The 12408-nt window shown below is 34.5% G+C and overlaps 1 protein-coding gene across 1 annotated transcript; it reads left to right on the top strand.

The window, feature by feature from the left end:
* Positions 1-665: 665 nt before the first annotated feature.
* LOC108663940 lies at positions 666-2436 on the top strand (the record flags this gene model as incomplete). The annotated part of the gene is made up of 2 exons (XM_018129853.1): positions 666-1195; positions 2282-2436. Coding segments are annotated over exons 1-2 (685 nt in total), but the record flags the coding sequence as incomplete, so codon positions are not given.
* Positions 2437-12408: the final 9972 nt, after the last annotated feature.

Raw genomic sequence — 12408 nt, 5'->3', positions numbered from 1 at the left:
TCTATTCATAAGATGACTATTAAAACAATAACTATATCTAAAAGTTGTGTTGGCAAAAATGTAAAGATGCTTTTTAGACAAAGAGGTGTCTTTATGAAAGGATTATGTCCTTGAAGAAGAGACACTTGGAAGCCTATATAAAGGGCTTGTTGCTAACCATTTTGACACACCAAAATTCAGAGACAAACAAAAGCAGAAAAATGAAAAGCAAGATAAGTGTTCTGTTTTATTATAAACATAAACACTTAAAGTTCCCACCATCTACAAGATATTCCAAATTCCTTATAATCTACTTGCTGCAGAAAGTTGGTTCTAAGACCAAACAACTTTGCAAACCCTCAGGTGTATCTAGCGGTCTACTTCGTAAGTGCAATACGAAAGTTAGACGTTGGCTTCATTGTATCCTTGAGACTATTTGCATTATTTCCTTTTGCATACCTAGTGGTGGGGGGGAAATAAGTCTTAAAGATAGACGTATATTTGAAAGGCTCGCCTTGAAGCCAATTTTGCCTATTCTTGAATACCGTATAAAAACTCTCGTTCGCACCAATAGTTTTAAGACTTATTTCGTGGTATTCAAAATGGCTTCACTCAAAGAAATGGCTACCAACATTGTCAAGTTAGATCACTTTGATGGAGGAGACTTCATTTGATGGCAGAAAAATATGTGCTTCCTCCTCACAACACTCAAAGTCACTTATATTTTAGATACACCACGACCAAGTGAGGAAGATGGTGAAGAATCCATGGAAAGAACTCGTTCAAGGCAGAAATGGGATAATGATGACTATATTTGCATGGGACACATTCTTAATGGAATGTCGAATGCATTGTTCGATGCGTACCAGAACAAGGCTAGTGCAAAGCAACTTTGGGACAAGTTGGAAGCAAGATACATGGCGGAAGATGCAAGTAGTAAAAAATTCTTGGTTAGTCGTTTCAATAACTATAAAATGGTTGATAATCATTCTATTATGGAACAATTGCATGAGCTTGAACGCATTCTCAATAGCTTCAAACAATATGGTCTTAAAATGGATGAAGCTATTGTGGTTTCTTCAATAATTGATAAACTTCCCCCTTCATGGAGAGACACAAAGAAATTCCTAAAACATGAAAAGGAGGAAATGTCTCTCGAGGACCTTAGTAATCATGTACGAATAGAAGAAGATTATCGTAAGCAAGAAGAAGTCAAGTAAGATGAAAAAGAAAAAGATTCTAAGGAAAAGAATCTTGAGACTTCAAAGGTCCATGTGATGGAACACAAACCATCAAACAAGCTGGTCTTACGCAACAAAAGAAAACATTTTGTGGGTATGAATGACAAAAGTCATAAGTTCAAAAGGAACAAAAAGGGGCCTTGTTTTCATTGTAACAAACTTGGTCACTTTAAGGCGAAATGTAGACTTTTGAAAAGCAAGACACAAGGTGTGAACAACCACAAGTTTGTGGCTATGATTTTTGAAGTCAATCTTTTCCAAGATTATAGAGCATAGTGGATGGACACTAGTGCAACTAATCATGTATGCAACTACAAAAGTTTCTTCAAGACTTTGGAAGAAGTTAATGATGAAAATGTGCTATACATGGGAAATTCCTCCACTACACAAATGAAAGGAAAAGGCATTGTGGAACTTGTGTTTACTTCTGAAAAGATACTTGTACTAAACAATGTCTTTTATGTACCGAAAGTACGAAAGAATCTTGTGTCATGTAGCTTCTTGAATAAGTATGGCTTCAAATTAATATTTGAAGCGGATAAGTTCATCTTTACAAAAAGTGGATAATATGTGGGAAGTGGATATTATTATGAAAACATGTTCAAGCTTAATATCAATAAGAATATTACTAGTTCTGCTTATATTGATGCCTCATTTAATGCTTATGATAGTAAAGCAATCCTAACTAATCTATGGCATAATAGATTAGGTCATGTTCATTATAGAAGAATGCATGATATGGCTAAATTAGAATTAATACCCAACATTGATGAAAATAATGATATGTGCAAGACATGCATGGTCACTAAAATCACAAGAAGTTCATTTCCTAAGGTACAAAGAAATACCAAATTACTTGCATTAATACATTCTGATGTTTGTGACAAGCATAGTACTCTTTCTATCGGTGGAAAGAAATACTATATAACATTTATTGATAACTTCTCTAGATATTGCTATGTTTACTTATTGCATACTAAAAATGAAGCAATGGAGAAATTTAGAATTTATAAAAGAGAAGTTGAATTGTGTTGTGAATTGTTTATTAAATGTTTACGAAGTGATAGAGGAGGTGAATATTATGATCCCAAGTATTTTGAGTTCACTGGAATTATTCACGAGACTACCGCTCCATACACACCGGAACAAAATGGTGTAGCGGAACGTAAGAATCAAGTTCTTACGGAAATGGTCAATGCTTTGCTTTCTAATTCAGGTTTGGGAAAAGGATTTTGGGCCGAAGCCGTATTAATGGCTTGCCATATACTAAATAGAATCCCAAACAAAAGGAGTAAAACTACTCCTTATGAACTATGAAAAGGATGAAAGCCAAACCTTAATTATTTAAGAGTTTGGGGATGTCGAGCCATAATAAGAGTTCTAGAGCCAAATAAAAAGAAATTGGGTGAAAAAGGAATTGAATGCATATTTATAAGATATGCTGAACATAGTAAAACAAATCGTTTCGTGGTGATAGAGCCTAATGATTCATATTCCGTTAATACGGTCATAGAATCAAAGGACGCTATCTTTGATGAAACAAGGTTCAATTCAATTTCAAGACCTAAGGAACAAGTAACAAAGAGAGATAGTTTTTTAGAAAATGACGAGAAAACTATCGAGCTTCGAAGAAGTAAAAGAATTAGAAAACCAAAGACATATGGATCTGATTTCCTAACGTATTTAGTAGAAGGTACAAGAAAGGAAACATGTGCTTTAATGTCGAAGGTAAAGGTGATCCTCAAACTTATGAGGAGGCAATGAAGTCTCGAGATGCTTCATTTTGGAGAGAAGTAATACAAGATGAGATGGACTCAATAATGGGAAACAAAACATGAAAATTGGTAGACCTTCCACCAGGTTCCAAGCCAATAGGCTGTAAGTGGATTTCCAAAAAAAAAATGAAAGTTGATGGAACCGTGGAAAAGTTTAAAGCAAGGCTAGTGGCAAAAGGCTTTAAACAGAAGGAAGGTGTTGATTATTTTGATACAGATGCACCGGTAGCAAGAGTAGCTACAATTAGAGTGCTTATGGCACTTGCATCTATATATAATATGGTAATTCATCAAATGGAGGTTAAAGCAGCATTCCTAAATTGTGAGTTAGATAAAGAGGTGTATATGGAACAACTTGAAGGGTTTGTCTTTCCTGGTCAAGAAAGGAAAGTGTGTAAGCTTGTAAAGTCCTTGTATGGATTAAAATAAGCACCTAAACAATGGCATCAAAAGTCTGATGAAGTTATGTTAGCTAATGGCTACAAGATCAATCAATTTGACAAATGTGTCTATAGTAAGTTCTATAACGGTAGAGGTGTCATCATTTGTTTATATATGGATGACATGTTAATATTCGATACCAATTTAAAATAAGTGGAAGACACAAAAAGGTTCTTGTTAAAGAATTTTGACATGAAAGATATAGGTATGGTGGATGTTATTCTTGGAATAAGAATAATAAGAGACAATAATGGTCTAACATTGTCTTAATCTCATTACATCTAAAAGATCATAATGAAGTATGGAAAGTTAGATTGTTTGCCATTGACTACGCCATATGATTCTAATTTAAGGTTAACACCCAACAAAGACCAGCCAATAGCACAAAATGATTATGCAAAGGTGATTGGATCCCTTATGTATGCAATTGTCTGTACAAGGCCAGATATTGCTTTTGTGGTTGGGTTGCTAAGTCAATTTACAAGTAATTCGAGTAAAAAGCATTGGTATGTTGTTCATAGAGTTCCAAGGTACTTAAAGAGTACAAAGAATTATGGCATCTGTTATTCAGGTATTTCTTTAATTTTAGAAGGGTACACAAATGCAAGTTAGAACTCAAATAGATCAAATTACTCATCCACGACTGGATGGATTTTTACACTTGGTGGGGGTCTTGTTTCTTGGGGTTCTAAGAAACAATCTTGTCAAGCAGACTCCACCATGGTGGCTAAATTTATAGCCTTATCATCTGCCACCCAAGAAGTGGAATGGTTGAGAGATTTACTCTATGAAATTTCGTTGTTGCCTAAGCCAATGGCACCAATCTTGACACATTGTGATAATGAAGCAATTGTATCAAAGGTATATAATCAAGCTTACAATGGAAAGAGTTGATATATTGGACTTCGACATAGCATTGTAAGGCAAAGACTTAGTGAAGGTATAGTCGCTATAAGTTATATGAGGTTTGGTGAAATTTTAGTGGATCCATTTACCAAAGGTCTTAAAAAGGACTTGGTTATAAAGACCTCAAGAGGGATGGGTCTCAAGCCTTGCAACTAAATCGCCAATGGTGGGAGCTCACTTTGACGCTTGTGGCCGACTTGTAAGTCTTGGGTACTGACCATTCTACCACATGGTGATTGCAAGCACTAAATTATATTTTCCATCCCAAGGTGTATAGTGTTTGGTTCCCGTAATGTCTAAGGTAAGACTAAACGAAAGTTCTTAATAGACCCATAACATGTATATGTTGAAGTACTATAATTACGGGGTACTTTTGATGGGGGCTACCTATATGAGTGGAAATGCAGTCGCTTCTAAGAGCTAAAGGCTTGACTCCAACAGCACTCATGAATGGATGCAAAACACATGGCCATAAACGTGTTGCAAAACTAGATACAATGTGAACAAGGAAGTTTGTGTGTGTTTAATGGCCCGACTAATCAATGAAGAATCGATGGTTTAATGCTTGGTCAACCACTCAATTCAGACTAGAACCAACCACACTCATTAAATGAAGTTTCCCAAAGTTGTTGGTATTTGGAGATTTTGAAAATGGTGGGGGATTGTTGGTGTATTTCAAAATTAAAAGTTATTTCACATAATGAAAAGCTATCATTAGCTCAAAAGTTATGTCACGAAAAAGTGACATAATGTGTCTATTAGATATAGACATGTTTTCATGTGAATAGTTATGTCTCTTAGAAAATGACGTCCAAAAGTTAGGAGACATGTTGAAAAGACACCATTGCTCAAAAGTTAAAGTGAAAAGTTATTGTTTCAAGTTATAACTCAAAGGTTATAATTTATGGGATGAATAGTTATCTATTCATAAAATGACTATTGAAACAATAACTATATCTAAAAGTTGTGTTGGCAAAAATGTAAAGATGCTTTTTAGACAAAGAGGTGTCTTTATGAAAGGATTGTGTCCTTGAAGAAGAGACACTTGGAAGTCTATATAAAGTGCTTGTTGCCAACCATTTTGACACACCAAAATTTAAAGACAAACAAGAGCAAAACAATGAAGAGCAAGATAAGTGTTGTGTTTTATTATAAACATAAACACTTAAAGTCTATATAATCTACTTGCTGCAGAAAGTTGGTTCTAAGGCCAAACAACTTTGCAAACCCTCGAGTGTTTGTAAAATCCTAAAGTTAGGTTAGAACCTAGATATTTAAGCTGAAAATGCTAAATCTTACATTAGAATCAAGTTTGGTAGGTTGAATCTTTGTCCAATAGGGTTTGGAAAGATAAAGAGAGGGTTTGGATGGCATTAGAGATAAGTTAAAGGCTAGAAAATTGAAAAATGAAATATACAGCTCAAGCTAGGTTTTATATTTTTTTCCACGCAAGAACCTTAGGTTCGACATCTGGACTAGTAAGTGTCAATCCTTAGGCTTATTTCTCTACCTACGTATGGCTAGGATCAACCCTTGGTCCTTGGGGTGTTAATCATACCAATTTCAGTAGCTATTTTTTTTTATTCTCTTCATGTTAGGATTAACCTTTTAGCCATTGGGGGTCGATCCTTCAGTTTCTAAAAGCTCTTTTTCTAAGTGTTCCATCTTGTGAGGAATGACCCTCCCTTGCTTGGGTCGGTCCTTGACACTTCCATTAACCATTTAAGGATCTTATACTCATTTGGATCGACCCCTCTTGCCAATGGATAGACCCTTCAAGCTCAAACTTAGAAAAATTCATTCATTTGGTTTCTTTGTTCAACCATTCTTTCAGCATTCATCCATGAAGGTAACACCATAATATGAAGAGATTTACATCAAATGAAAAAAATTTCTCATTGATAATCATCACCAAAATGTAATTCATAAACTTTCAATTTTATACCAATTTCCACAATATGAAAAATTAGGGTTTCACATCATCCCACTTGGCACATGCAAGCATTGGAGTCAACATTTCCCCTTAATGCTAGCATTATGAACCTTTAGTATGTCTTTGTGAAGCTTAGTCTTTGGCTTGCTTCTATTTCCCTACTATATGATGCCATAGAAAGGTATTCTTCTACTACTTTTGGTTTATCTAGAGCTTGAGCAGACTTTTTCAGTACATCCATGCTGATTACATGTCTTGCATTTTGCATTGGGTATGAACCAATAATTTGATTCGACATGATTCTTTTTCTTACATTAAAAGCAAGCTTGAAATTTAGCTTTCCTATTGGAATGCTTTATAGAAAGACCAAGCTTTTCAGCTCTCTCCTTAGACTCACTTGAAGTTTTTCGTGAGGTTCTACTGTCAACGCTAGCTTTGCCCTTAACCTTTGCAAACAAAGCATTTTTAGTGGCACCATCCATTTGAATGGCCTTTCTACACTCAGGTGTTTGAAGGGTGTTCATTATTTCAATAAGTATAAGTTTGGAGAAATCCTTGGTTTCTTTCAAAATAAGATTTTAGACTCGAATCTTTCAGGCACACTGGCTAGGATCTTTTCCATGAACCTTTTCTCTGCTATATCCTCACTTAATTTGTTGTATGCCTAAGCTTATTTTTATAGTCCTTCATAGCTTCATTGCCTTTCATCTTTAGACCTCAAACTCCCTTAATAGTGGTGTTTGGTGAGATAAGGTATAGCTACTTGCCATACTTAAAGGTTAGACTATTTTTTGTAGGTTTTTATGGTGATATTTAGGGTTTGAGTCCCTTAAAAATGCAAAACAACTTTAATATCATGTTGGATTTGAGAGAAAGTTGGTATATGGCTACTATAATGCAACCTCAGGGAAGAATAGAGGCTTGTGGTGGCTATGGTGATAATCACACTATTCCATTCATACTAATTGAATTTATACTAATTGCTTTTTTTTAATTTATGAAATTACTATAGTCTAATAATGTTGCAGCAAAATCTTCCATTGACCCTCTATGAGGTTCAGCTCCAAGCAACTGTTCCTCCCTCTTTAGAATAACGTTAAAGTCTTCTTCCACAATTCATGGTGCATTATTGTTTGTAGCCAAACATTCCCAAAGCAATATTCTCCCTGATCTAGTGCATTTGGCATAAACAAAAGATGCAAGGAAAGGAAAATCCAACCATGGTAGGTATAATTGAACATGCAAGCACTAAATATGATCAAATAAAATCTCACAAGATATATCATAGGAATAGAAAAGCCATATTTTCTCAAAACAATTAGCAATGACCTTTTCAAAGTCCAGTTTTCTTCTAAAAAATTTTGCTTTATGAGCTTTCACCATAAGTTCTAAGATAACTAAAATTTTTATTTTATGCAAAAGTTATAATTTTTTATTCTTTTTTAAACTACCTTACCTGAGATGCCCCTCACATTCCATATCAACGTGTTTATCACGGAAAAGTTTGAGCCGTAAAGCATGGAGAGATAGAATCCATTTTCTGCATTCCATCTTCCTCCTCACCATTAGTAGCATCATCAGAGGCTGATTCATTGTTGGTCCCAATTGAAAGTGCATTGTCAGATTTCCTCCTACGCATAGCCACTAGGTGCACTTCAAATTCTACATGGTTTATGTTTGCATGGGAAGGGAAAATGAACACATTACCTTTCCCAAGTTTGTTTAGGTTCCTAAATCAATTTAATTGGTGATCAAGCAATTAAAAGCATTAAGAACAAATTAGAATAAACAATTCAAATCCCATTAAAGATAAGCAAGAAAGAGATTAAAAATTCAAATTACATGTGAGTTCAATTACAATCCTAGAAAAATAAAATTAGCCACTCATAATTGCAAAGACAACTAACATTATACAAATTTCAACCATTGAGAGTAACAAGAAAAATAAAAGCTAAGGAAGAAAACAAAACAAATATTTGCAGCCTTACTCTCCAAGTTTTAGCCTCAACTTTTAGCTTCTAGAATCTCCAAAAGTTGTCTCTTTACTTTCTCTTAAAATATCCTATTTATACTAACAATCTTAACCTACAAGTCCCTAAATTAACCTACTAATTCTAACTATTAGGCTTAATAGTGTAAGGAGGACCAAACATCAATTGTCAATCTTAAAATTGCCAATCCCACAATAGTACACCCAGCCATTTTCCAATGCAATTTTCTCTATCTTCAAGTCAAAACTGGGCAAAGTGATCTATATGAAATTATAGCTTTGTCGCTTATCTTTCCAATGGTTTAAGAATCGCATCATTTGAAGCTTTATAATGAGAGTTATGGTCAAAATGCTGAAGCATATGCAAGCAGACTTTCGAGTCTTTTATTACCTTACTTTTCAAAATTAAGCCCAATTCTCTTAGTTCTTACAGAAATATTAAAAATAATAAATAATAACCAAATTAAAAGAAATAAACATAAAATTAAAATAACTTACTTAAAAATAAACTAGTTATAAAAATAACCAAAAATAACTAAATTATAATTAAAAATTATTGGTCCCATTAATATGTGCTAAAGGGGGGTGAATAGCACAATTTTGCTCCTAATTAGATGAGGAACTAATTTCCAAAACTAAGAAAGTAAAAACAGAGTAGACAATGGACAATAATTTATAGTGGTTCGGTCCAAGACCTACACCCACTACCTTGATTATCCAACCAAGGATTTTCCTAACAATTCACTAAGAATCCGGTGAAATTCATAAGCTTCCACCAAGCTTTTACAATGGCTTTTCACAGGCTCAGCCACAACATTTACACTAGTTTTTCCCGGGCTAAACTAAAACCCAAAGTGGTTTTCCAAGGCTCAACCACAACCTATAACATTCAAGCTTTCCCAAGCTTGAACAACCCCTTAAAGTGACTCCCTCACTCTAAGTATATAAGAAGAAATGATAAAAGAAAGTACCTATGATCACTGGATGATCTGATTGGTACAAGATTGAGTACTAATCACAAATGCAAAGAGTAGGCGTTAAGGTGCAGACAAGTGCAGTGAAGCTTTTCTGATTTTTCAACTTTCTATAGCTCAAATCTCATTCAAAGCTTCAAAAAACTTCTTTCTCATTGTTGGAAGACCCTTTTATACTTGGAGATGCAACTCTGATGGTAGTTGGGCAGTTTATGCCCGTTGGAAACAGTTGAAGATGAGTTCTAGCTGTTAATCTGTCTTGTAGTGCTCTGGTTCAAGTTGCAAACAAAAAGCTCTTAGTCAACTAACTTGGTTGACTAAGTTGATTCTGTTTCTGGTTTGCAGATTCTGGTAAAGGACACTTAGTCAACTGACTTGGTTGACTAAGTTGGTTCTGTTTTTCAAACTCTTCAGCCCGCCATTTCTCTAATTTGAAATTTGTTCAACCAATGTTCTTCTTTGTTTCACCAATAAGGTTCCTCCTTGTCATTCAGTTATATCTTATTGAATTTATCCTTCTTGTTCTTTCAAAAATACTTTTTGAAAGGTCAAGAGATTAATTTCATATAATAATTTCCTGCACACTTAAATAAAAGAATTAGACACAAGTGAGTGGGATTGTTTTATTATCATAAAAAACTAATGGAGCCAACAATCTCTCCCTTTTTGATGATGACAAAACAATCATTGATTAATATCATGGTGTCCTTTTGACTTATTTTTTTTTCAGTAGAAAAATGGGGATTGCTCCCCCTAAGTATAAGCTCCCCCTTAATGTGTGCATAATTTGCTTACTTTATTCCAGCAAGTTTTGTTCATTGTTACGTGGAGGGAATGACAATATACATTTAGATTCTATATATGTGTATATACATGTTCATCAATGTAGAGTGATTTGCAGTCAAAATTTTTCAACTGAAGTTTTGACAGATTTTCATTAATATTCCAGCTACTATTAATATTCAGATTTTGTCCACATTATTCATGTTTCAACTTGTAGACAGTACACACCATCTATATCTATTTTCAAACAGAAATTATCCATAATTGTATAACAAAAATCATCTATCAGCATATGAATCCATATCAGCATAGCAGCAGTAAATTTTGTTCATGGTAGTCAAAATGCTCAAATAATATGATATGAGCAAATTTCAATTTTCAGCAGTTAAGCAACATAAACATGTTAGCATTCATGTTTCACATACATCCACATAAATAACAGAGTTAAAGCTAAGTGTTTAAGTGCCACCAAGGCACAAATAACAGTTAAATAAAAAGTATTTCAAAAATGCCCCTATACTAGTTATGCTTCCTGTCTCCTATTTCTCTAATTTCATGCTCCCCTGGTTCTACTTTCTTTCCTTTTCTAGGTTCTTGGTTCCTCTACCCTAACATTTTTTGTTTTTGAATATTATTTTCTAGTTCCTAGTTTCTGCTCCCCTAGTCCCTACTACCATACTTCTCCCTCTTTTTGTCAGCATCAAAATATGGGAATTCTACTCATCGGATGAGGCAGAGGGTGAGGATTCAGTCGCATAGAAGGGATTAAGAGGGAATGGAGAGGGTTCTCGGAGAAGAGATGACTTTTTAGAAGAGGGTTCTAGAGTGGACTTGTCTGAAATGTGAACTGGACTGTGAGGAGAAGAGGTTAAGGCTGGTTTGGACTTTTCTGCCAATCTAAAAGACTTTCTTCTTTTGAGAAAAGTTGTCTTGGTTGTCATAGTCTTTCTTCCTTTGGTTGGTTGTTTTGCCTCAGTTGGTGGTGTTGTGGTGGCTTCTGGTTTCCTTGTTTCAATCTTTGGTATAGAAGTTGAAGCAGATTTCTTTCTTTTTCTTACATTTGCACCATCCTTCTGAGTTACTTCTTGACAGTGTCTTTTTCAGCTTGTTCCTCTCTAACAATTTGGTGAAAATGGTCCATAATTGAAATGTCACGACTCGAAACCTCCCTTGGGCCCATGACAACCGTCGAGCCGTCCTGATTGACACTCATTACCCGGAATGCCAACCGGAACCCTGCAAGACTTACATATCAGTTTCTTTCCTTTTCTGTGAGCAATCGTTGTTAAACATTCCATTTTAAATAATTATCGGTCGTTTTCGATTCAAATAAATCCAAAGATAATTTTCTTTTTAAAAGGATTTATAAACAAATATCACTATTCAAAATATTGATTAAAATATAGCATTTTTATATAAAATAATATTTATAGAAACACGTGTAAGAAATCTTTTGTAATGTGTAAGTAAAATAAATTCATACATACAAAAATTTACTAAGTTATAATGTACAATAATGGTTACAATGACAAGTGGCCCAAAATACACCCAGTGTTGGTGCTAGAAACCTACTGTCTGTGTGGTATAAATGTCAACTAGAATCCTCGACAAAATAGGGTATCTACAAGCTACCACAGACCTGAAATGTTTGGAAAGGAGGTGGGTGAGATTTTGCAATCCCAATGAGTAAACAAACATTATCATAAATATCTAAAGGCGAGTAAAATGGAGGCAAGTTTAAACAACAAATCACAAACCATTTTATAATGTTTTCAATTTATTCCTTAAACCATAAAATATTTGTAATTTATCAAAACAGTTGTTAAGGCTTATGTCTTTTATTAAAAACAAGGCTCAAGCCAAAACTAATCCTCGGGGATACCTTGGCCAAGGCATCTAACTGAGTTCGCCAAGGTTGTTATAACATTTACATGTGAAACACATTTTTATTTTTAAAACAAGTTGATCCTTGGCGTTGGCCGAGTTACACATTCACGTGGGGGTTCGACATGAAGTGAACTCTAACACTATCCCGGGAGTTACCTTCCTCGCCTTTACAACCGGAGTAACTATGAAACCGGGTTTACCGTGCCCCTCTAATAGGCAGTCCACGGAAACCTTGCACCGCAGTGACTAAACCCACCAATTTTAATAAAATTTTGACAGTATAATGTGGCTTTTATTTATTTACCCAACATGCATAGTAAAAACAGCTTACATTTATTCCCAAGGCAATTATAACATATAGCCACATATACTCATATATCATAAGCCATTCATAAGAAAATATATTTTTCAAGACCATTGGTAGCCTCCAATTACTCAATTTCATAATCAACACAATATATTTTTATTTGTCACATTTATTTCTAAAACATCAAAAATC

This window comes from Theobroma cacao, unplaced genomic scaffold (genome assembly GCF_000208745.1).
Source record: "Theobroma cacao cultivar B97-61/B2 unplaced genomic scaffold, Criollo_cocoa_genome_V2, whole genome shotgun sequence".
NCBI lineage: Eukaryota > Viridiplantae > Streptophyta > Magnoliopsida > Malvales > Malvaceae > Theobroma > Theobroma cacao.
The sequence above is the reverse complement of the archived record's forward strand: the minus strand, read 5'-3'. Positions and strand labels throughout refer to the sequence as shown.